The sequence below is a fragment of the Macrosteles quadrilineatus genome, unplaced genomic scaffold (genome assembly GCF_028750875.1).
Source record: "Macrosteles quadrilineatus isolate MER2022 unplaced genomic scaffold, UCM_ALF_1.0 Scaffold_2__2_contigs__length_208266976, whole genome shotgun sequence".
Classification (NCBI taxonomy): domain Eukaryota; kingdom Metazoa; phylum Arthropoda; class Insecta; order Hemiptera; family Cicadellidae; genus Macrosteles; species Macrosteles quadrilineatus.
In genome coordinates this window covers 160,027,767-160,054,930 of record NW_026542595.1, presented here as the reverse complement: position 1 = coordinate 160,054,930, position 27,164 = coordinate 160,027,767, and the positions used below count along the sequence as shown (strand labels likewise).

Below are 27,164 nucleotides of genomic sequence, written 5' to 3'. Positions count from 1 at the left end.
AAGGCAAGTGAGCGCAGCGAACGAGCTCCAACCTAAAGGTGAGTGAGCGTAGCGAACGAGCTCCAACTTAAAGGTGAGTGAGCGTAGCGAACAAACTTCAACCAGGACGTGATTGAGCCATGCGAACGAGATAATCTTGAAAATTAAGAAGTTAAACGGGGCAAAGCCCGCGGGTTACAGCTAGTATATATATATATATTTAAAGGACATAAAAATTCAAGTGCTAAGAGACTGCCTGTGAATCAAGTCTGGTCTGCCTACAAAAATCTGGAGAACAAGAAGAATAGCTGATTAAAAGCGTAATGGTTGATTGGATTCATAGGCCTAGAATAGAAAGAAAAGAAAACTTCATCCGCCATTTTGTTCGCGTTGGTGTAACAACTCACTCACAGCAGATGTGGTTTTTATATTTTGATTATATAATAATTACTTGAATCAAATACTGTTGATCAGTTGAACTTTTTATTTTCTAACATTACTGGTAATTGTGATCACTTTGTTGACAAATTACGAGGCTATTCTCTTTCGAAATTGTGGCGTTTTCCCTGTAGGCTAGTGTTAGCACGACCCTCGCTACATTCTAGCCTAGTCCAAGTGTCGATTTTTAAGTTTCTAGGGTCTAAGAACCTTGGAGTAATTCTTATAATAAGGGATTTTTGCAAGTTTACCTAGCCAAGATGATGTACACGGTAAGTTCTAGGTCTAAGCTAGGTAGGGTTTAGGGAACTTTAACTTTAAGTTAGCCTAGTTGAACTTACCGCTACCAAGGCAAATTAAATTTTAAGGGTCCTTCCTCTTTCATTCGCTGTTGTTTGCAGTACCTAAACAATATGTTGGGTTCGACATACTCTTGATTGTTGTTTCATTTGTTCGGTAGGTGTATGGCTCTGGGGAGTGGGATTTTTTAAGCGAGATTTATCCCTATTCGGGGAAATTTTTTCAAACTTTTGATCCCTTTCAGGGATTTTCTCCAGTTTGTACCTACAGCTGTATAAACCATGTAGCCCTACTATTTTTGGGGCGAGGAATTCGATGGGACCATCGCCGTCCCCCTACGAGCCCCCCCTTTCTAATTACAAGGGGTAGATGGATATTCTTTGAATAAAATATATTTGTTTTCATGTGTATTTATTTATTATATTATCCTCCATACAAATAAACTCATTTTAACACTTATACTGCCCCCTTGTACTGTAAGGGCAAGACCCTCCCCCCCCCCTTTGACTAAATATATATAATTTTGGAGAATATGTCGGTAAATCAGTACAAAAATAATAAATATCCCCTATTTTTGGGGTGAGAAATCCAATGGAACCATCGCCGACGACCTAACCCCCCCCCCTTCCTACTTACAAGGGGGGGAATTCCCCCCCCAGCCAAAATATTTTTTCTTCCCTATTATATTGATTTGTTATGTTTTCCTAAATACAAATACACCCTTTACAACAGTTATATTGCCCTCCTTGACCTGTAAGGGGGCGACACCCCCCCCCCCATTTGCTAAATGTATATAGCTTTCGAAATTTTGTCTATAAAGCAGTACAAAACCATGGATACCCCCTATTTTCGGGGTGAGAAGTTCAATGGCGCAAACCCCGTCCCTCCATCATCTATAGTTTTCGATTTAGGGTGGGGGTATATGGATCTAGGGAGTGGGTATAAAATACGTGTTCTGGGATGTATGAGGGGTTGTGATGTAGTTTTTTACCCTATTTTGGGGTCGAGAAATTCAATGGCGCAAACCCCGTCCCTCCATCATCTATAGTTTTCGACTTAGGGTGGGGGTATATGGATCTGGGGAGTGGGTATAAAATACGTGTTCTGGGATGTATGAGGGGTTGTGATGTAGTTTTTTACCCTATTTTGGGGTCGAGAAATTCAATGGCGCAAACCCCGTCCCTCCATCATCTATAGTTTTCGATTTAGGGTTGGGGTATATGGATCTGGGGAGTGGGTATAAAATACATGTTCTGGGATGTATGAGGGGTTGTGATGTAGTTTTTTACCCTATTTTGGGGTCGAGAAATTCAATGGCGCAAACCCCGTCCCTCCATCATCTATAGTTTTCGATTTAGGATGGGGGTATATGGATCTGGGGAGTGGGTATAAAATACGTGTTCTGGGATGTATGAGGGGTTGTGATGTAGTTTTTTACCCTATTTTGGGGTCGAGAAATTCAATGGCGCAAACCCCGTCCCTCCATCATCTATAGTTTTCGGCTTAGGGTAGGGGTATATGGATCTGGGGAGTGGGTATAAAATACGTGTTCAGGGATGTATGAGGGGTTGTGATGTAGTTTTTTACCCTATTTTGGGGTCGAGAAATTCAATGGCGCAAACCCCGTCCCTCCATCATCTATAGTTTTCGATTTAGGGTGGGGGTATATGGATCTGGGGAGTGGGTATAAAATACGTGTTCTGGGATGTATGAGGGGTTGTGATGTAGTTTTCTACCCTATTTTGGGGTCGAGAAATTCAATGGCGCAAACCCCGTCCCTCCATCATCTATAGTTTTCGATTTAGGGTGGGGGTATATGGATCTGGGGAGTGGGTATAAAATACGTGTTCTGGGATGTATGAGGGGTTGTGATGTAGTTTTTTACCCTATTTTGGGGTCGAGAAATTCAATGGCGCAAACCCCGTCCCTCCATCATCTATAGTTTTCGACTTAGGGTGGGGGTATATGGATCTGGGGAGTGGGTATAAAATACGTGTTCAGGGATGTATGAGGGGTTGTGATGTAGTTTTTTACCCTATTTTGGGGTCGAGAAATTCAATGGCGCAAACCCCGTCCCTCCATTATCTATAGTTTTCGATTTAGGGTGGGGGTATATGGATCTGGGGAGTGGGTATAAAATACGTGTTCTGGGATGTATGAGGGGTTGTGATGTAGTTTTCTACCCTATTTTGGGGTCAAGAAATTCAATGGCGCAAACCCCGTCCCTCCATCATCTATAGTTTTCGATTTAGGGTGGGGGTATATGGATCTGGGGAGTGGGTATAAAATACGTGTTCTGGGATGTATGAGGGGTTGTGATGTAGTTTTTTACCCTATTTTGGGGGTGAGAAATCCAATGGCGCAAACCCCGTCCTTCCAACATTTATAGTTTTCGATCTAGGGTGGGGGTATATGGATCTGGGGAGTGGGTATAAAATACGTGTTCTGGGATGTATGAGGGGTTGTGATATATGTTTCTACCCTATTTTGGGGGTGAGAAAGTCAATGGTGCAAACCCCGTCCTTCCAACATTTATAGTTTTCGATCTAGGGTGGGGGTATATGGATCTGGGGAGTGGGTATAAAATACGTGTTCGGGAGGGTATGAGGGGTTGTGATATAGTTTTTTACCCTATTTTGGGGGTGAGAAAGTCAATGGCGCAAACCCCATCCCTCCAACATTTATAGTTTTCGATCTAGGGTGGGGGTATATGGATCTGGGGAGTGGGTATAAAATACGTGTTCGGGAGGGTATGAGGGGTTGTGATATAGTTTTTTACCCTATTTTGGGGGTGAGAAAGTCAATGGCGCAAACCCCATCCCTCCATCATCTATAGTTTTCGATCTAGGGTGGGGGTATATGGATCTGGGGAGTGGGTATAAAATACGTGTTCGGGAGGGTATGAGGGGTTGTGATATAGTTTTTTACCCTATTTTGGGGTCGAGAAATTCAATGGCGCAAACCCCGTCCTTCCAACATTTATAGTTTTCGATCTAGGGTGGGGGTATATGGATCTGGTGAGTGGGTATAAAATATATATTTTTTTTATATTTTGAGTTAGATTGGGGTCAACACCCTGCAACACTTTCTACATTGGACATAATTGGCTAACAGGTAAGTACACACTTAACTTACCTGAATACATATGACCAAAGATGATTATCCACTTACATAATCCAATTACAAGCTGATTGATTTTCTAAAGCAGGTGGAACTATGAATTAGTAATATTGACTCTCCCCGTAAGATTGCACACCAATTATATGAACTGCTTTCCCCATATAGTTTAAATATTGTGTTAAACGGATTCATCAAACACGTTTTTTAAGTTATACAATTTAATTTTTATGCTTATCTTTCCTTAATTAAATTATCATTGCAATATCTTTATCTATCAGTGTGCTGATTTGACATAACACCTGAAGAGTAACCGTCAAAATCGAGATTATTCCCCTACGGTTGTATCATAATATTAAATTTTTAGAAACTAATATAATATTCCAATAATAATTTTTTTTTGTAATGTAATATAAAATGTAGATTACTAGCACTGACGAATACTAGAAAATACCCGGTATGGATCATAAACATAAACAAATAACGTTTTTAGCCGAAAATAAATATATTTCCTCAATGTTTTATCTAGTTTCGGAATTTTTAGTTAGATTATGTATGTTGGAGGAGTTTTCGAGAATTACTAATTACTATATTATTAGTTTGGACAAACTTGATAATAACAGACAAGAATGAAATCCAGTGGAATAAGACAGTGACATGAATTGTAGCTGTCAGATAATTTGTTGAACAATATTAGACGTTGGTCAATCCATAATGAATGGTGCGGGGGTTCACGGGGAAGTAATAATCATTTGTTGTACCATAATCAAAGGCAAGAATAACTCTGCAATTGAGTTAAAAATGATTTATTTAACAATATAACACGTGGTTCAATTTATAAACAATGGTTTGGAGGCACACGGGAAAGTAATAAACAATTTTTGTTTTATAATCAACGGCAAGAATAACGCTGTACAGTTTGATTTCTTTTTTAGGTAGAAGCACAGAAAACGTACTGTAAACGTGTGTTTGCTGTTGTAGAAGCGACTAAGGTGTGGTCTAATATATCTTTGAATATGAACTTTTTTGGCAGTAATGCGATCACTGTGTTAATACCTGTCCAATTTTTTAGGTTAAACCAAAACAAAGAAACTGGTATATCAAGCAATGAATGAAAATCAAGTGTAATGAATAGGCCTAAGTTGTTATTAAATTATTGACACTACGTTATAAGTGACATGGACATCGCTTAAACCAATTTTTCACACTAACTGTAAATAAAGAAATGGTATAAAACTTAGGAGACTTAATTAGGCCTAGTTTACTTAGTTGACTTAGGGAGGGCCGACAACCCAAGAGAGGAATCAAAACTACACATCTGTGAGTGTAAAATTCAAATGAAGGCTTAAAATATTGTTTTAAAATTTCATATAATTAATAAAGTAACAGAAATGTCATAGTAAAGAAACGCTTAAATGAACTTAGAATACGTACACATGATGCGTTTGTTTATGAGGAAAATTATTTGATCAAAATATTTCTGAAACTTTGAGTTTGTTTTGTTCAATTTGTAGGATAAAACAAGTTTTTATTTTGGTAGGAGCCTTCTTACTTGACAAAAATATCTAATTTAGGCAAGAAATAGCATCGTACCGTTTAGTGTTTAATTGATTATTACTACAATGTAAATTTGGAATGGAGAAAGCTGTAAAAACGGTGGATGTAAACAAAATGCTTACAGCAGGTCTATTATCATTTGAATTGGAGGATAGGAAGGAATGCATTTTTAATTATGGAGTTTGTCGTATTTTCCCCGTTGTTGATATAGATAAATAAATAAATAAGTACAGTAGCCTACAATTAATTAATTAAGCTTTTTGCCACCGTGTCGGAAGACACGGGCTCGAACGGGAAATTTAGTGCCTAAATACTGAATACATCACTGCATTTACCTGGCAGTGTTGCCATTCCGCGGGAGGAAAGTTAAATTCAGGGGCGTAGACTCGCTGAATTAAATTAGTTGTTGAGCCAAACCATATGACTAAACTATACGTGTGGCATTTGTTGTTCTACTGGCATGTTAAGTTAAACTATAATTATGGGGTCTTTTTTCATATTTTCTTGCCCCAAAGCTGGTTCTATAACTAAATTGAAGTGTTACATTCGTCAGCCAGCTCAGCTCCTGTAATGTTACGGCCGTTTCAGCATTAATGTGCTATCATCAAACTGTTCGGCTAAAAGACGTTGTTATAACACAGAAACATTTCCACACGAAACACACACATACACAAAATTGGTTAAAAAAGGCTGTTAATAAATCGACCGCAGAGGAAGGTGGTACAGTATTCTGAAAGAGAATGAAATGTTCTACAATTGCTAGGCATTTCTTGAAAATACTTAATAAAGGTAGGAGAAAGTTTCCTCCAAATAAAAAAAAACGTGTAAAATACAATTGTTTGTTTATTTATAATGGAAAACAGGATTTTTTTTATTTATCACCATAAACCATAACTAAAACAAACTTTCATAATTCATTATTTGCAAATCTTAATCTCCACGAATCAAGCCATCAGTCCAGTAAAACGGTATATTATATATTAACAAAGTACCGTGCAGATAATAACAAAAATATTCAATATTAATTTGGACTTCAGAAAAAGCGTATAGATTTTGAAAGTAGGCCTACAACAACAACAAAATATCTCCTCAAGATTTAAGAATAAGTCAACTGTGTTTTGCTTTTTTATGAACATATTTTGATCAATTTCGGAAAATACATTCATTATTTACTAAACTATTAACATTTTGGAAAAACAAACTTTTTTACCGCCCTTGTTGCAGCAAACCTAAGTACTCGTTAAACTAATTCTATTTAAATAGGGAATAAATGTGGTATTTTTAAGGAGGCATTTTTAGTGTACACCCAAATGGCAAATGGAAATTCGCTTACTTGCAGTGGCGGGTTTTTTTCATATGTTATACATTCAAGTACAGTATAATACTATTTGAAACGATAAAAAGTGGGGGGGATCTTTACATAATAGTTTTATGATTATGAAAACTAGTTGTAAGCTGAGAGCTAAAGACACGTTAGCTGGACTTCAGGCTCAAAATAACTTAAGATTACACTAGATACAAAAAGATGTTACATGAACATGACCATAATTTTTGGACACATTATTTTAAATCGTATGGCATTATTTAATTTTTGTAAATAATTGATTTCGGAAGAGTGTTTTGACTTTTTCATTGCACAGCAGCCATATCTAACTGTTGGGAAAAGATCGTTCATTGTGCTTTAGATAGCTAGAGTCCATAAACATGGATTTGTTAAAGTTATTAATACAAATATATAAGACCTGTTAGTAAAAAGATTCCTGTGTGGCATGTGAACGAAAACGGCAAAGGAAAAATATTATAGGACCAAAATTAATTGTTGGGTACATTATTTTACATCATATAACATTATCCATTTTTGTGAATAATTTATTTTGATACAATCAGAGGAGTAAAAAAGAAAGAGTGTATGATGATGCTATCAACAATGTATTTTCGGATCAAAAACTATGGGGCGGCTCAGATTAGCCACGTTCTTGCGAATGTTCGTTTGACCCCTAGAAAAGATGTTTATTCTACTGTAAATTGTTATTCTGGCAAATCTTTGTTATATTTTAAGGATAAAGTTTTATTCTTTTAACTGTATAATTTGCATTTGCTTAGAAATAAGTATTAAAAGTTGTAAAGTGGGCGTGGTTTGTGAGTATAGTAACAATGGGATAGCGCCAGTTTAGTTTTGCGTTAAAAACTGGGCCAATAGGAGAGTAGTCTGGTTGTAGCGCCTTCCCCTTGTTTCGGTCAATCTAGTTTATAATTCTAATCCACTGCCTGTTATATATCATGAACAATATCAATATCTATATCATACAAAGTGTTAGTTTGTGTATCTATCGTTTCCTGTAGTATATCATTATTAATATAAATATGGATATTATATGTTGCATATATTATAGTACCCGTACCGTTGACTATGGAATTCATAGGCTACTGTTCTTAATGGATTAGATTGCAACTTCAGCCGTTGATTATTAAACTAATGTGCAATCCCTCTTTGAATTGATTATGGAATCACCTCGGTTACTGTTCTTAACGGTCAAGATACTTACTCTAGTCGATGATTATTTTACCAATGATGGAACCACTTTACCATTGATTATGGATTCAGTCTTCGGCTACTGTTGTTAACGGTCTAGAATTTCACTAGAGTCGTTGCTGATTGTAGATCCATACCCCCACCCTAAATCGAAAACTAAGGATGTTGGAGGGGATGGGGTTTGCGCCATTGACTTTCTCACCCCCAAAATAGGGTAAAAAACTATATCACAACCCCTCATACCCTCCCGAACACGTATTTTATACCCACTCCCCAGATCCATATACCCCCACCCTAAATCGAAAACTATAGATGATGGAGGGACGGGGTTTGCGCTATTGAATTTCTCGACCCCAAAATAGGGTAAAAAACTACATCACAACCCCTCATACATCCCTGAACACGTATTTTATACTCACTCCCAAGATCCATATACCCCCACCCTAAGTCGAAAACTATAGATGATGGAGGGACGGGGTTTGCGCCATTGAATTTCTCGACCCCAAAATAGGGTAAAAAACTACATCACAACCCCTCATACATCCCAGAACACGTATTTTATACCCACTCCCCAGATCCATATACCCCCATCCTAAATCGAAAACTATAGATGATGGAGGGACGGGGTTTGCGCCATTGAATTTCTCGACCCCAAAATAGGGTAAAAAACTACATCACAACCCCTCATACATCCCAGAACATGTATTTTATACCCACTCCCCAGATCCATATACCCCAACCCTAAATCGAAAACTATAGATGATGGAGGGACGGGGTTTGCGCCATTGAATTTCTCGACCCCAAAATAGGGTAAAAAACTACATCACAACCCCTCATACATCCCAGAACACGTATTTTATACCCACTCCCCAGATCCATATACCCCCACCCTAAGTCGAAAACTATAGATGATGGAGGGACGGGGTTTGCGCTATTGAATTTCTCGACCCCAAAATAGGGTAAAAAACTACATCACAACCCCTCATACATCCCAGAACACGTATTTTATACCCACTCCCCAGATCCATATACCCCCACCCTAAGTCGAAAACTATAGATGATGGAGGGACGGGGTTTGCGCCATTGAATTTCTCGACCCCAAAATAGGGTAAAAAAACTATATCACAACCCCTCATACCCCCCAGAACACCTATTTTGTACCCACTCCCCAGATCCATATACCCCCATCCTAAATCGAAAACTATAGATGTTGGAAGGACGGGGTTTGCGCCATTGAATTTCTCGACCCCAAAATAGGGTAAAAAACTACATCACAACCCCTCATACATCCCAGAACACGTATTTTATACCCACTCCCCAGATCCATATACCCCCACCCTAGATCGAAAACTATAAATGTTGGAAGGACGGGGTTTGCGCCATTGACTTTCTCGACCCCAAAATAGGGTAAAAAACTATATCACAACCCCTCATACCCTCCCGAACACGTATTTAATACCCACTCCCCAGATCCATATACCCCCACCCTAGATCGAAAACTATAGATGATGGAGGGATGGGGTTTGCGCCATTGACTTTCTCGACCCCAAAATAGGGTAAAAAACTATATCACAACCCCTCATACCCTCCCGAACACGTATTTTATACCCACTCCCCAGATCCATATACCCCCATCCTAAATCGAAAACTATAGATGATGGAGGGACGGGGTTTGCGCCATTGAATTTCTCGACCCCAAAATAGGGTAAAAAACTACATCACAACCCCTCATACATCCCAGAACATGTATTTTATACCCACTCCCAAGATCCATATACCCCAACCCTAAATCGAAAACTATAGATGATGGAGGGACGGGGTTTGCGCCATTGAATTTCTCGACCCCAAAATAGGGTAAAAAACTACATCACAACTCCTCATACATCCCAGAACACGTATTTTATACCCACTCCCCAGATCCATATACCCCCACCCTAAGTCGAAAACTATAGATGATGGAGGGACGGGGTTTGCGCCATTGAATTTCTCGACCCCAAAATAGGGTAAAAAACTACATCACAACCCCTCATACATCCCTGAACACGTATTTTATACCCACTCCCCAGATCCATATACCCCCACCCTAAGTCGAAAACTATAGATGATGGAGGGACGGGGTTTGCGCCATTGAATTTCTCGGCCCCAAAATAGGGTAAAAAACTACATCACAACCCCTCATACATCCCAGAACACGTATTTTATACCCACTCCCCAGATCCATATACCCCCACCCTAAATCGAAAACTATAGATGATGGAGGGACGGGGTTTGCGCCATTGAATTTCTCGACCTCAAAATAGGGTAGAAAACTACATCACAACCCCTCATACATCCCAGAACACGTATTTTATACCCACTCCCCAGATCCATATACCCCCACCCTAAATCGAAAACTATAGATGATGGAGGGACGGGGTTTGCGCCATTGATTTTCTCGACCCCAAAATAGGGTAAAAAACTACATCACAACCCCTCATACATCCCTGAACACGTATTTTATACTCACTCCCCAGATCCATATACCCCCACCCTAGATCGAAAACTATAAATGTTGGAAGGACGGGGTTTGCGCCATTGACTTTCTCGACCCCAAAATAGGGTAAAAAACTATATCACAACCCCTCATACCCTCCCGAACACGTATTTAATACCCACTCCCCAGATCCATATACCCCCACCCTAGATCAAAAACTATAGATGATGGAGGGATGGGGTTTGCGCCATTGACTTTCTCACCCCCAAAATAGGGTAAAAAACTATATCACAACCCCTCATACCCTCCCGAACACGTATTTTATACCCACTCCCCAGATCCATATACCCCCATTCTAAATCGAAAACTATAGATGATGGAGGGACGGGGTTTGCGCCATTGAATTTCTCGACCCCAAAATAGGGTAAAAAACTACATCACAACCCCTCATACATCCCTGAACACGTATTTTATACTCACTCCCCAGATCCATATACCCCCACCCTAAGTCGAAAACTATAGATGATGGAGGGACGGGGTTTGCGCCATTGAATTTCTCGACCCCAAAATAGGGTAAAAAACTACATCACAACCCCTCATACATCCCAGAACACGTATTTTATACCCACTCCCCAGATCCATATACCCCCATCCTAAATCGAAAACTATAGATGATGGAGGGACGGGGTTTGCGCCATTGAATTTCTCGACCCCAAAATAGGGTAAAAAACTACATCACAACCCCTCATACATCCCAGAACATGTATTTTATACCCACTCCCCAGATCCATATACCCCAACCCTAAATCGAAAACTATAGATGATGGAGGGACGGGGTTTGCGCCATTGAATTTCTCGACCCCAAAATAGGGTAAAAAACTACATCACAACCCCTCATACATCCCAGAACACGTATTTTATACCCACTCCCCAGATCCATATACCCCCACCCTAAGTCGAAAACTATAGATGATGGAGGGACGGGGTTTGCGCCATTGAATTTCTCGACCCCAAAATAGGGTAAAAAACTACATCACAACCCCTCATACATCCCAGAACACGTATTTTATACCCACTCCCCAGATCCATATACCCCCACCCTAAATCGAAAACTATAGATGATGGAGGGACGGGGTTTGCGCCATTGAATTTCTCGACCTCAAAATAGGGTAGAAAACTACATCACAACCCCTCATACATCCCAGAACACGTATTTTATACCCACTCCCCAGATCCATATACCCCCACCCTAAATCGAAAACTATAGATGATGGAGGGACGGGGTTTGCGCCATTGATTTTCTCGACCCCAAAATAGGGTAAAAAACTACATCACAACCCCTCATACATCCCTGAACACGTATTTTATACTCACTCCCCAGATCCATATACCCCCACCCTAGATCGAAAACTATAAATGTTGGAAGGACGGGGTTTGCGCCATTGACTTTCTCGACCCCAAAATAGGGTAAAAAACTATATCACAACCCCTCATACCCTCCCGAACACGTATTTAATACCCACTCCCCAGATCCATATACCCCCACCCTAGATCAAAAACTATAGATGATGGAGGGATGTGGTTTGCGCCATTGACTTTCTCACCCCCAAAATAGGGTAAAAAACTATATCACAACCCCTCATACCCTCCCGAACACGTATTTTATACCCACTCCCCAGATCCATATACCCCCATTCTAAATCGAAAACTATAGATGATGGAGGGACGGGGTTTGCGCCATTGAATTTCTCGACCCCAAAATAGGGTAAAAAACTACATCACAACCCCTCATACATCCCTGAACACGTATTTTATACTCACTCCCCAGATCCATATACCCCCACCCTAAGTCGAAAACTATAGATGATGGAGGGACGGGGTTTGCGCCATTGAATTTCTCGACCCCAAAATAGGGTAAAAAACTACATCACAACCCCTCATACATCCCAGAACACGTATTTTATACCCACTCCCCAGATCCATATACCCCCATCCTAAATCGAAAACTATAGATGATGGAGGGACGGGGTTTGCGCCATTGAATTTCTCGACCCCAAAATAGGGTAAAAAACTACATCACAACCCCTCATACATCCCAGAACATGTATTTTATACCCACTCCCCAGATCCATATACCCCAACCCTAAATCGAAAACTATAGATGATGGAGGGACGGGGTTTGCGCCATTGAATTTCTCGACCCCAAAATAGGGTAAAAAACTACATCACAACCCCTCATACATCCCAGAACACGTATTTTATACCCACTCCCCAGATCCATATACCCCCACCCTAAGTCGAAAACTATAGATGATGGAGGGACGGGGTTTGCGCCATTGAATTTCTCGACCCCAAAATAGGGTAAAAAACTACATCACAACCCCTCATACATCCCAGAACACGTATTTTATACCCACTCCCCAGATCCATATACCCCCACCCTAAATCGAAAACTATAGATGATGGAGGGACGGGGTTTGCGCCATTGAACTTCTCACCCCGAAAATAGGGGGTATTCATGGTTTTGTACTGCTTTATAGACAAAATTTCGAAAGCTATATACATTTAGCAAATGGGGGGGGGTGTCGCCCCCTTACAGGTCAAGGAGGGCAATATAACTGTTGTAAAGGGTGTATTTGTATTTAGGAAAACATAACAAATCAATATAATAGGGAAGAAAAAATATTTTGGCTGGGGGGGGAATTCCCCCCCTTGTAAGTAGGAAGGGGGGGGGTTAGGTCGTCGGCGATGGTTCCATTGGATTTCTCACCCCAAAAATAGGGGATATTTATTATTTTTGTACTGATTTACCGACATATTCTCCAAAATTATATATATTTAGTCAAAGGGGGGGGGAGGGTCTTGCCCTTACAGTACAAGGGGGCAGTATAAGTGTTAAAATGAGTTTATTTGTATGGAGGATAATATAATAAATAAATACACATGAAAACAAATATATTTTATTCAAAGAATATCCATCTACCCCTTGTAATTAGAAAGGGGGGGGCTCGTAGGGGGACGGCGATGGTCCCATCGAATTCCTCGCCCCAAAAATAGTAGGGCTACATGGTTTATACAGCTGTAGGTACAAACTGGAGAAAATCCCTGAAAGGGATCAAAAGTTTGAAAAAATTTCCCCGAATAGGGATAAATCTCGCTTAAAAAATCCCACTCCCCAGAGCCATACACCTACCATTTGTTCTAAAGGTGGCCTAGCCTACTTAAGTTACGTTATGTATGGGTAATTTACAGTTTCTTAACTGTGCTATGCTAATAAGCAGAGGATACATGTCCCGTAACCGGACGTAGATTAGGCGTCCTGCAGTTACTGTCATAACCTAACCTAACCAACCGAACTTGCTGATGATGAAAAAATCGAATGAAGGTTAAATTAGGCTAGGCCTATGTTCGTGAAATAAAATTATAAATGCCTAACGAAAGATGTAGGTAGGTACAGTGAAGAAGAAATTGCATTCAGAGCAAAATCTGTGAAAAAAAGTTAAAGTTACCGATTGGATTCGAACCAGGGACCTCTTGCATATAAGCCGAGCACTCTATCCGCTAAAACATTTTTTTTGAAGTCATCTAAAACATCTTGAAAATGAACGAGCACTTGACATAAAACCACATTAGGACAGGACGACGTCTGTCAGGCCAGCTAGTACCTATTTATTTTATATTAAAGCATTTCAGTTCTAATAAGTTAATGCCATACAAAGTGTGTTGTTTTCAAACACCTAGGCCTACATTATTATGCGTTAAATAAAGGTATAAACCCCGAAAACAACAGTTAGCTATGGATTAAAATTAATTAGTCTAAGTACCTAACAAATCTAGGGGGACAAAAGTGAGAAAATGCTTTATGCAGTCGTAAAATGATTCAAACCCATGAACATTTAAAAATAAGTAATGTAGCCTAAACCAACTATAATAACTACCCTAATAAAATTATATACCTAAGTTACCTATACGTCAAAAACAATAATTCAAGTTAACATTTATACATTGATTATCAAACTCGGGTAGAATATTCCAAGCTGCTCAGAGTCGATTATTTAATATTACACGGTCCGTGAACAGATACTTCACGTGCTCGAAATGTAATGGCTCGCCATTGCCCTTTTTAACAATTAAGTTATCTTACTTGCAAATTGTCAGAAAACGTTCGACTAAGTTTATGCCAATTTCGTGCCAAACACTAGAGGCTAAATTGCAGTTATAGCACGATCAGAAACACCATAACGATCACTAGCCTATAAACAAAACAGTACGGTAGAGTTTGTTCATCCTCATTTTCCTACCATAGGTCTTTTTTTGCAAGTTTATGTAGGCTACAGGTTCTTGGTTGCTATCATTTAAATCATAAATTTTAGTTTGTGAGCATAGGGATGGATTATCATCACCATCCGGTTGTTCAATTTCGGAATCTAAAACTACGGAATCACATGGTGTCATTCGGGTCACTGACCCGAAAGAGCCGTGCTAAAGTGATTGTATTGCTATGCGCGACCGGTAGATCGATTCTCACTTCCTCTGTTGTTTTTGTTAGCCTACTGAATGTATAGGCTCAACCAATATTTTAAATATTTTTACCCTGTTTTGGTCTTACAATTTAGCAACTTTTCCAAGTTATTACAACTTGAAAATAAAATTAATGATTTTTTTTTCTACCCACCCAATCATTATCATGTGTATAGTCAATGGTGTAGGGGAGAGTGGGGCACATTTGAACGGTTTAAATTTGCCGTCATTTTTATACTCGCAGGCCATTGGACCAGATGTAAAATGTAGCCCTCCAATAGGGCAACTGGTTGCATTCATCTCCCTCCATTTCTGATCAGTTCTTAGTTTGTTGTTGGGAAAGGAAGTTTTAGAGCGCCATAAGAAAATTTTTTAAGCAGTAGGGATTTGTAAATTTTCCATAGAAAAACTACATTACAGATAAGTTTGATCCATTTGCCTTATGGTTTATACATATTTAGATACAATTATGCTCTTCACATTGATAAATTACAATCCAAGAAAACATAATTTAACTTTATGCAAAATGGTGTCTAGTGGGGTAGATTTGAACAAGAGTCTGAGGGGTACATTTGAACACCATGTTTTCCTCTGGTAAGCATGTTGTTCAAATGTACCCCAACTGATTATATTTGTTTCCTATACAAGACAGTAATGAATAATGATAATTTAAGACTATAAGCTTCCTCAACCAATAATGAGTGTGAGAACTGCACATGCAGCGAACTAATATAACTTTGCTATTAACTTTGCAACATTTAGCTACAAATAACATGAATCTAAAAAATTAAATGAAGAATTAGTTCCAATAGAAATAAGAACTGTTTTTATCAACTCACATGCATAACGATTCCTGTAAAATAAAAATTTTCATTTTACTTAATTAGTGTGTTCAATTGTACCCCACTTCTTGTTCAAAAGTACCCCACTGGTGGGGTACTTTTGAATGATTTGCATACCTTTGTGAAAACAGATATTGCACATTAACATGTTAACTTGGAGGGTTTTAAAAATAACTCAATTAAAGCTAACATTATGTTACAACTAAATGTAATAATATTTTTATTAAAAACACATCAATTCACCTATTAAAAAATTAAAGTTTAAAAAGTGTTCAAATGTGCCCCACCCACTCTCCCCTACCTAGCTTATAGGCCTATGTCCTACTTAAATTTAGTGTCTCATAAACTTATCTGGAATCACTACTAAGGCAAGGAGGAAAGCTCGTGTGGCTGCACTGCTAAAACCTGGAAAGATCCAAACGATCCTAAGAACTTTCGACCAGTTTCTCTCTTATGCCACACATATAAAATATTAGAACATCTGATGTACTCAATCGAATCGGCGATTTTCTGGAATAAAAGATCATTCCACAACAGGCAGGCTTTCGAACAAGCAAGTCTTGTTGTGGCCAAGTTCTAAACCTGACCCAGCACATTGAGGATGGGTTTGAGAGAAAACAGATTACGGATGTCGCTTTTGTAGATTTAACAGCTGCCTACGATACCGTAAACCATCGAAGACTCTTGGGAAAAGTGTACAGCATTACCAAAGACTATCAGCTGACATCAATGATAGGCACTTTTCTTCATAACAGGCGGTTTTTCGTGTCCCTTCAAGGCAAGAAAAGTAGATGGAGGAATCAAAGAAATGGATTGCCTCAGGGTAGTGTCTTAGCCCCAGCTCTTTATAACATTTACACTAACGACCAACCGTTGCCAAATGCTACGTACGTCAGTAGGCCTATATGTATGCTGATGATACGGCGGTGGCGGCACAAGGTAGGAGTTTTGAAGAGGTGGAACAGAAGCTGACTATGACTCTAAATGGGTATGACTTAAATGGGTTTATCGTACGTTTGATACAATTTTTAAAATTAACTTTCCCAGTACTATGAGGCAAATTACCTCATGCCGAACCCTGCTAAGACCCAAGTTTGTGCCTTTCACCTTGGAAACAATAGAGAAGCAGACTATGAGGTGGCGGGGAGACCGTCTTCAGCATTGTCCTACACCCAAATATCTTGGTGTCATACTGGACCCCACACCAGCAGATGCTGGGGTGCTAACCCTAATGTCCTCAGAACCTCAGCTTTAGCGCTCAGTGTGTCGGCTGCGAAGTACGCTGCACCGTATGGAATGCATCGTCACATGCAAAAAAGGTTGACATTGCAGTCAATGACATGGCTCGGATTGTAACTGTTTGTTTGAAACCAACCCCAGTAGGCGTACACAAACTCTATCCTATCGTATGGATCGCCCCTCCATCAGTCCGACAAGATGTCGCTGCCGATGCAGAAAGGACTAAGCAAGAGACCCTCTTTACCCATTACATGGCCACCAACCTGCAGAGCGACGGCTTCGGTCCAGAAAGAGCTTTTTATCATGGACACGAGTCCTGGATGGATCACTCTCAAGCAATTGGGTGGCAAGGTGGGAGGCCACGTTGACTAACCCTCCCATACCAGCCAGGGAGGAACTGGCTCCTGGTGGAGGCCTTCATTACACGGTGTGGAAGACCCTAAATCGAATTAGGGTCGAGGTACCAAAATGCAAGACTAACATGCAGAAATGGGGTTTCTTACCAGACGAAGAAAACATCTTGTGTGCGTGTGGTGCTGTTCAGGATCCTGGCCATCTGCTGATTTGTCCACGCCTAGACCAGTCTTGCACATTAGATGATCTTTTACAAGCAAATGACATAGCCATATCGGTAGCTAATTTTTGGAAAAGCGAAGTCTGATTTCCGGACACGGAAAGTAAGTTAAGTATCTGGAATCAACAAAGAAATATAAAAAAAGCTATTTTCATGCAAACTGTTATCAGAGTAGTTAAAGAATATCGATTGATGCTACCCAATTGGCTGATAGGTAAAATATTAGTGCAATCATTTTTGTGTTTGTGTTTGGAAATAAATACTAACAAGCTTTGGTTTGAATTCAGGGGACAACTGCAGAGCAAGATAATCGCTTTAGCGATAAAGAGAAAAAGCTGCTCAAGCAAATGAAATTCGACAATAGCCTTCAGAAGCAAGTAAGTAAATCCTTAGAAGAACAAAAATTGTTTCCTAAATTATTTCAGTAAGTAAGTAGGACTCGGGGGCCCCTTTTCATAATAAAGTACAAACTAATAGGCCTACTATTAGTAAATCAGCTGATCGCCCTTGGGGAATGTAAATCTAATGGAAATTACAAGTTACAAGTTGTAACTTGTAGTTTATTATGAAATGGGCCCCAGTTAAAAAAAATTGAATTTGTCATATGTAAGTTTTCAAAAGAAGTAGGCTAAGTAGTTGAATTAACTTATTTGAAAAGCTCCTAATTTCCTAGCTTCCTAAAATTATTTCTTTCGTGTGTCTTGAGTGTCTTCTATGGCCTACCTAGTGTACTTCTTCTAAGCTAAGCTCAGAGCTCATATCCCTTTATTTTACAAATTAATCTTCAAACTAGTTTTTGTTTGACTAGTTCTACACAGGATTGGGTGTATGTTTTAGGTTGACATGTCCAAAGTGAAACTGGATGTCATCAAGCCTTGGATTGCACAAAAAATCAATGACATGCTAAACATCGAAGACGATGTTGTTGTCAACTTTGTATTCAACCAGCTGGAAACCAAAGTAGGTGTAGTTGAAGTGAAATGCTATTTTGACTGAACTTTCTTTGCTGTAACTTGGTTAACTATTATCCATTCACAAAATTTAGGCTGTTTGAGGAGAAGCAATCCCATCCCCTCCACCTCACCATAACTTTAAAACATTAGCCGACAGCTGATCACCTGATATAAAGATTAAGCTAAAAAGGAACCAAGGAAACCTTCCCCTTAAACTGCCTAAATTTTGTGATCGGACTATTGGAGGTCCTTCCCTGTTAAGGAATGTGATAGGGAACTTATAATGTAGGTTAACTAATTATTTAAGTAAGGCCTACATGTATTTTTTCCCACAAATAGTTATCATTGATGTAGTACAAACTTCAATTCTTTCCAAAACCAAACGCAATTGTAATTTCCTTGTAAATAGTAGAAGCTTTGATTATCTTGGGGCGGGATCAGCAGAAGTAAATGGAAGTTGAATATTGAAGTAGACATATTCCTGGTGTCTACCGGTCACAAAAGTCCCTGAAAAGTCACTGATTCTATTGAAGGATCACGGAAGTCACCGAAAGTCACCCATGGTGTGTATAGGACCATAGATAGGTCTTGTCAAGAGTGTCTATTCGTGTTGTATTTGTATTTATTGTTTCGCTGGGTTTATCGGACTTTCGTGGCAGTATTAAAGGTGTCATCCATTACTGCTCAGTATTTTTCAATGGAATCTGTTTTCTGATTCAGCGTTTTTAATAATCGTAGCACTTTTACCTATTGAAAATAAATTTATAACTCGTTAACTCGTAAAGCTTGATTTGATCCACACATGATATAACACCTCTTCTCATAGGCCTATATTTGAATTTATATATCTGTAGGCAAAATTTGCTTCGTAAAATATTAGTGTGTTATTTAGGTTAAACTTTAACTTTGTACAGATAAAATGATGAATGCCAATCTGAGTACTCTATGTTAAATACAGAAGACTCCCTCTTATCTGGACACCTTTTAACAGGACATTGGTTTAACTGGTCTACACTCGGCAGAAGTGACATCTCTTTATCGAGATAATTTTTATCAGCACATCAGTTTAACCGGACTAGATCGGCAGGAAGTGGGCGGAACTGAAACGACTGTTCTCATGGGAAAGATTTGAGACCAGTGATTACGTGTCTAAATACAATGCTCCCCTAAATTTAAGTCAAATACTGTATAGAGTATGCATTTAAACGGTCCGTTTTAACGAGATTTTGGGGGCGTCAGTTTAACCGCAAAACCCGTTATACGGACTAGACTCGGTCAATAGAAGTCCGGATAAGAGGGAGTCTACTGTAAGTTTGGTTATCATAATTGTAGTTTCATCTCAGTATCACCAACATGACATCACAAAGTCATGACCTATATTGGTACATCCAAGTCCTCTAGTATTAAAAGCCATTATTTGTATAATATACTACCCTTAATGAGTATGGAGTAAATCTACATATTTAAACTCGGCTTTAGATATTACCTTGGATTTGAAGCTCAAATTGTAACCAGAATTATTTTTAGTACAAACTTAATATGAAACATAATAGCTACTGAGTACCCATTCTAGGAATTAGGTCACCAAAAAATTCATATCTTGATCCTGGGCAATACTTTTGGGAAACAGTATTTTGTATTTCTTTTTGGCTTTCAATAGACAAAATCTGCAGATAAAGTTAGGCATTTGCCAAGGTCAATGATTTTTGTTCGTATCGATCCATATTTAAATTCTGAATCAGACAACCGGCGTAGTTCATGCCGGCCCAAAATGATTGTACGCTCTCAGTTATTTATCGTATTCAAGTCTGATAAGTAAACGAAATCAGGGAACCGCTCGTGCTTTTTACGAAATGGAATAGTCATTGACTGAAAATATCCTAGCGCTGTTTCCATAGCAGGCAACCACTGAGCTAGAAATTGTATAACCGGAGGTAGCACTGGCACGGCAACTCTGCTAAAAAATCGAGACGCTGTAAAATGTTGTTATGTTGGCTCTAACTAGAAGAATCAACCAGCTAGATGTCACACGCACACAATAAATACACGATGTCTTCATTTTTGTAACCCTGACGATGCCGTATTTAAGGCGAAACATGTAGGTTGTTAACCTCAATCAACATTTTGATTACTTGACGAGTGTATTGTACCATTATTCCCCTAGTACATATGGCAGCCAACGACTCTCAATTCTATCATTCAGTGCTACCTTCGGTTGTAGCTCTAGCTCTAGTTCAGTGCGAGCAACTATTGCCGCCATTGCTGGTATCGACTTATCCTTGATCACTACTACTGACGTTAAACGTTAGAGTGTTTTGTTATTTATATTTTATTTTAGAATTTAGTCATGTCTTCAGCTTACTGTCGACCGGGTTAGGTTACAATTCAGTGAGACTTTGAGGAATAGGCCTAGAACTTATCTCATCTCAAGTGTTAAAATTTGAAATTATTACACGTGTGTAAGTCTAAAAAGACCATTGCATGCTACACCAACAGTCACGACCTTGTCAGTTTTAAAATTTTCTGAGAGTACCCTACAAGACAAATGACATTGGAGTGTTGAAGATTTAAATAAATACGGATAAAATTATATAGCAATGAAAGATTGTTTCTCAGAGAGTGTTGTCTGTGTTTTAGTTCTATTTTTTCAATTAGCCTAGGTCAGACTATTCCATTTTAAATAAGAAATATTAGGCTTAATGATTAAGATCCAGTAAGGTTAGAAAAAGCTCGAGCTCATAAATTTTATAAAAAAGCTCGGCTTGGCTAAATGTTGAAAATCACTATTTGCACACCCCTGTAAAAAATCACGAATTTTTTACGGGATGGTGGAAACTGGGCTTAGCTAAGACCTATTTTCCATAAAATGTCCCCAGAATGTTTCCCAGAAAAACTCAAAATCTTTGACAATCCGTGGTAACTTACTGTCCCAATTGATTTGGATAGTTGGAGTTCTACTGTATTATCTGTGGGTAATATACGTCGTAGGCCTAGTTAGGATCAAGTAGCCTATGTTACATACAAATTAGATAAAGTGGTAGTCGTAATGGAAAAGGATAAGGTTTTTTTGTTTAGTGATTAACTGACCATTTGGAATTTTGTCTCAATGATTGCAGTTCCCTGATCCAAAAAAGATGCAAATCAATTTGACTGGATTCCTCAACGGGAAAAATGCCCGTGCATTCATGGGGGAGTTATGGGAACTGCTAGTGTCTGCCCAGGAGTCGGTCAGCGGCATACCCGAGCAGTTCATGGAAAAGAAGAAAGAAGAGATAAAAAAGAGAATGGTATGGTACATTTGTCTGTCATTTTATCATTTCCATATTTAACTGTATAGTATATGCATTTGCACACACAATTGTCAATTTAACTTTTATTTACATTTAATTTCATGCCACTGAGGATGCAACATAGACCTTAAAAGCGTAGGTTTCAAGAATGTTTGTTAAAATAGCTTACCTGAATTTAAGAGTATTTTAATAGCAGGGTGTCTACCAACCGGGAAATCCGGGGAAACCGGGAATTGTACTTAAATTTTTACTGGCCATGAAATGTACGGGAATTGTCCTTAAATGCCAGACTATGTCCTTAAATTTTTAATGAGCCATAATTTTATTGATCGCTAGTTGGTTAGGAGCACATAAAAGGTTTATCAGATGTTTGTTTACATTTTCATAATTTATTACTAGAGTAATAAATGCAATAAAAATCCCATTAACAATCTCAAACCCATTAATATTTTATCACGACAATCAAGTGTCAAGTCAAGTACTTCCAAGAACTGTTGACTCAGCAGCTAGCTCATAAAAGTTGTATCACTTTTATTCCTTTACAACTTCTTTTTTTATTACTAGGGTAATTATTATTAGATCTCAAACCTATTTTATCGTGAAAATAATAGCTTTATAATGGCTGTTAAATTTCACTTATAAAACTGTTTATGGTTTCATATTAAACATGTAAATAATCTACAGGCTTATTTTGTAAGTTAACCCCTTTTTTATGGACATTTTATCTTTCAATTGATCCACAAGCATTGTTGTTTGCATTAATGTTTTATCACTATGTAGGCCTGCTTGGTTTCAAATTATGTCATGTCTTATATTGTTGGCTATTCAGGTTTCAATGTTTTTTGTTTCCCATATATTTATTTATTGAGTTGTATGCTTTAAGCAATCAAAATCTTATGAACTAGAATGATGATAGTGACTTTGCTGCTATTATAACCTCATTGTTTGTTACTCAGTTTATATAGGCCCTCCTAAATAATTAGGTCTAGGCCTGGGTATTTTAATTCTTGAAAGAGCTGTAAAATATATTAAGAAAATGTAATTGAGCCTAAGATAAACAACTAATGATTGCTATGTGTCGATATTAACTTTGCAAATGAAAATACAATAATCTTACTCTGTGCTTATTGCTTATTAATAGCCGCTTACCATACCTTGATTTTGTACTAAGAATTGAGTAACAATATGCATTAAAGATTTTTTTTCAAAAGTAGTCGAGAACCTATCGTTGTGCCAGGGCGAATAATCATGCCAAATTAATCGGCCTGGATCGGATAAGCTATGTTATGAAGTTTACGTGACTGATGGAGATATTTGTCGCTATCGCAGGAGACAATGATTGCGTTTCTCTGTTACACTATAAAAGCTTTACCTAAAGTGTAAGTAGGCCTATGTTTGTGTACTTTCAATAAATGTCTATTTTGTAATTTTTAACTCTTATCTATTATTATTTACTTTTCTCTCTGGTACATCTACAGTGAATAACAAGATTAATACAGTTTGACAAATCAGGAAAATTATTCGGTAGGCCTAATGACACCGACAAAGGTTACGGCAAAGTGTCCTTTAATGTACGGGAATTGTCCATGAATTTTTTATCCAGAATGTAGTAGACACCCTGAATAGTTCACTGCTCTGATACAAGAAATACAACACAATTTACACTACAATTATACAACACAAACATTATGATATTTCACCGTCATTCTATTGATAGTAAAATATTCAAATTTGTATGTCATTGTCCTAACACTACTAAACTAGGATGGTAACAGGTACAAAAAGCGGGGTACAAGGATAATTCTTATGTGATCCCAGTTAAGACATTGTTGATGATAGTATTCTTTGTTGAATTAGGTGTGTGCCTATTACAGTATTGAGTTGTGGATTTTTTTTCTTGTGCCGAAATATACTTTACCAGTTCAGCTATGCCTGCTATCCTTACCAAAGTGATTTAAATATACTCTTTAGTCATGATAGGACCATGACACTTTTTTAGCTTAGTATCTAAATGTGAATGTTAAGATTTTGCTTCAAGTTAAATGCTAAACTCAGAAACACCCATTTACCTCAGAATCGTAATGCAAACCAATTCTTTGCATGAAACTTTTTTCATTACGGCGTAGCTTATTTCTTGTCGTCACTGAAACTTATTGTTTAAGTCCCTTAAGTGTGATTATTTGCTTTAGGAGGAAGCAGAAAAACAGCAAGAAAATGCTAAGAAGTCGCTTGATAAAAAGGATAAAGACAGAGACAGAAAAAGAGACCGAAGCAGAAGCCGTAGCAGCAGGTATGATGTAGTAACTAGGGATGTGTCGATACCAAAATTTATCGATTCTCGATACCGATACCGATACAAGGAAAATCGATTCTCGATACCGATACCATCGAAGTATATGTATAATACCTGACTTACCTGTAAGGAGTAAAATTTTTCTCTCCAGTCATATATCTCAGATTTATTAAATTGAAACACCTTTTAAAATACAGGACTTTAAAATAAAAAAACAAACATTAACTAAGCACTTTTTATTTATCTCTGGTTATAACAAAAAATTAAGAGAGATATGGATGGCTTTAAGGCATCGCCTACTTAATGTTTTTGTTAAGAAAAACCAACATTTTTATCCTCTCTGGGTCCAGACGATTTCTTTTCTGGTCACAAATTGCCCCTGCTGTACTGAATAGTCTTTCACTGAAAACAGTGGAAGGGGGCACACACAAATACTTAAGAGCTAGATTTTTAAGGCGGGAATGTGGGCTGGAAAACCAATAGGACCCTAGCTTATCAGCCTTTTTTGGGTCCAATGTCCTCTCTTTCAGGTACTGTTCTAGTTCCTCTTGACACCCTACTTCAGACTGCTCACAGGTGGACGTAGATGGCAGCTTGAAAATCTCAGAGTAGTGCGCCCAGAAACCTTTAAAACAGATAACAATTTTCTTTAGGCCTACTAATTGTGTTAAGCAACCGTACATTGAGCAAAAGAAATTCAATAACATTTAGCATTTAACCATTTTACTTTTGGTGTTCACAAAAAAAGTGGTTTTCTTAAAATGAAAATAGATTTTAAACTTGATTATGAAAGTGCAAATTTCCAAATTTAATAATCTAAATCGGTTATTCAATTTAATTTTTAAAACCAATGAATAACAGATACCGTATTGACAGCCTAAGTTTTAGCTTCATTATATCCAAAGGCTTTTTTGTACTTTACAAAATATTTACAAAGAGAAAAATAGGGCCTAGGGTAGAAACATAATTTATTGACCCACCTTGTTTCTTGGCTGAGTTGTTGCTAGACTCACAATCAACAACAGGAGGATTGACATTGACATTGGTACATTCTTCACCTTCATCCATTTCTGAGACGATCTTTGCTTTCGCCCTTTCCATCATGTCATTATCTTTGAATGGAATCTGCTTAAACCGGGCCCGGGGTCTAGCAAAGTTGAACATGCTAGAGCTAAGTTGCTTTCGACAGACGGAAACCTCCTTTTTATAGAGGCAATGATATCATTCTTTAGGCCCATTAGCCCTGAACCTGTCACATCCTGACTTTCGATCACAGATGAAACAGTATGAATCAAAGGAATGATCTGAAAAAAGAACAAGTTTTATGTTAGAAAATTGATTAATATAAAGCTGGGTAAAATGTTTATCAAAAGAACTGTAAGATCCATATTCTATAGTAGGCCATAATTTTAATCATTGTGATATTGTAGCAAGTACCTATGCATAAAATTACCGAATTTGCTATGGTCGAGGAAAATTTGATATTAGCCTACAGGTCATTTAGCAGCATAGCTATTAGTTACATATGTTTTGTTTTATTTAGTTTATTTAATTATTAGCGATTCAAAAAAGTATGTTAATAATTTATGGACTGAGATGGACCTTAGATTATTTAGTAGGCCAACTTATTTGTCCTGCAAACTGCATGTTGGTCAGTGAAAGTCAATCCCAAAATTAATAAAAAAGGAAAATAACAAGTGCTCTGTATGGTAACACTTCAGGAACAGTAAGGTTGATACATCAGCAGCACATTATGAGCCCTGTGCTGGTGTTAGATAAAAAAATAAAGTAACAGTAGGTCATTAAAAAAATTACTGATAGGCTATTTTAAATTAGGCCTGGGTGGACTTTCATATGCAGGACTACTATTTCATATAAACAGGACTCCATAACCATTTCCTTATATAGGTTAGGTTAGGTTAGGTTATCGATAACATGAGTAGCCTATTGTAAGTATCTTAACTAACCTAACCTAACTTAGGCGTAACTATTCCAGAACCTGGATTAGGAATGGTTGGTTATGGAGTCCCGTATATGAAAGTCCACCCTTGGGCCTAGAGAAGGAAAAACAAAAATTAAACTTACTTCAGATATGGTTGATGATTCCTTGCTTAGCTGAAGAGTAGCTGTTTCGAATATTTCTAGCAGTTGTACGGCAAATGACATGGTTCGCCAATCATCCGGTGTCATCTCAACTGATAGGCTTATGTCTGGTTTATTTGAAAGAAGAGCTATTGCGTCTTTTTGCTCAAGCAGCCTTTTCAACATGTAAAAACTACTGTTCCATCGTGTGGGCTCGTCTTGGATCATACGGTGTGCAGGTAATCCAAGTTGCAACTGAACATTTTTCAGTACTTTGGTTGCTTTGGATGAGTGCTTGAAGCAGCCCACTAGTTTTCTAGATTTTTTCAAAAGATTAGTAACTTTTAGATTGTCTAAAACACCATCTTTAATGACAAGTTGCAACGTATGTGCAACACAAGGAAAGGCTTCATAATTACTCCTGTTAAGAGCAGCAGTAATATCGGAACCATTGTCCCTAACAACGCCAACTACCTTCTCTCTAATCCCCCACTCCTCAAAGACCTTGTCCAGAAATTTGAGAATATTGTCTCCTGTGTGAGATATTTCTGGAAAGGGAATGACATCCAAGCATCTGTGAATGAGAATCAGGGAGTTGCTCTCTTCCTTGTAAAAATGGGCAGTAACTGCCATAAAATCTGCCTGGGCTACAGAGGTCCACATATCCGTGGTGACAGCAACGAACTTTACTTCCTTTAGTTCCTCTTTTACCTCATCTACTAGTTTATTATACACATCATATAAAATCTTGTTTGAAAAAGATTTTCTGGAAGGTACAGTATATCTCGGTTCTAAATGTTTTATAAGACGTAAAAACCCTAAGTTTTCAACAATGGAAAACGGTTGCATGTCTATGCAAATCATCTCCGCAATGAGCTTGGTGATTGCTGTTGACCTCTCATCATTTGCAGCAAACTTTGAAATACGGTCAAAAGCTCCTTGAAGGGTAATTTGTTTCTTTCCTCTACATTTA

The 27,164-nt window shown here is 38.2% G+C and overlaps 1 protein-coding gene across 3 annotated transcripts in view; it reads left to right on the top strand.

The window, feature by feature from the left end:
- The first annotated feature begins 340 nt into the window (after positions 1 to 340).
- The window catches only part of LOC128985762 (serine/arginine repetitive matrix protein 1-like), a 60,079-nt gene continuing 33,255 nt past the window's right edge, over positions 341 to 27,164 (top strand). The window contains exons 1-5 of one of the 3 annotated variants that reach the window (XM_054405611.1): positions 341 to 689; positions 17,861 to 17,950; positions 18,411 to 18,533; positions 21,643 to 21,813; positions 24,009 to 24,106. In XM_054405611.1, coding sequence (XP_054261586.1) covers positions 678 to 689; positions 17,861 to 17,950; positions 18,411 to 18,533; positions 21,643 to 21,813; positions 24,009 to 24,106 — 494 coding nt within the window. In that variant the 5' untranslated portion in view covers positions 341 to 677. Of the gene's footprint in view, positions 690 to 17,860; positions 17,951 to 18,410; positions 18,534 to 21,642; positions 21,814 to 24,005; positions 24,107 to 27,164 lie in introns of all 3 variants that reach the window. The other 2 variants (XM_054405612.1, XM_054405610.1) reach the window with 2 other exon arrangements.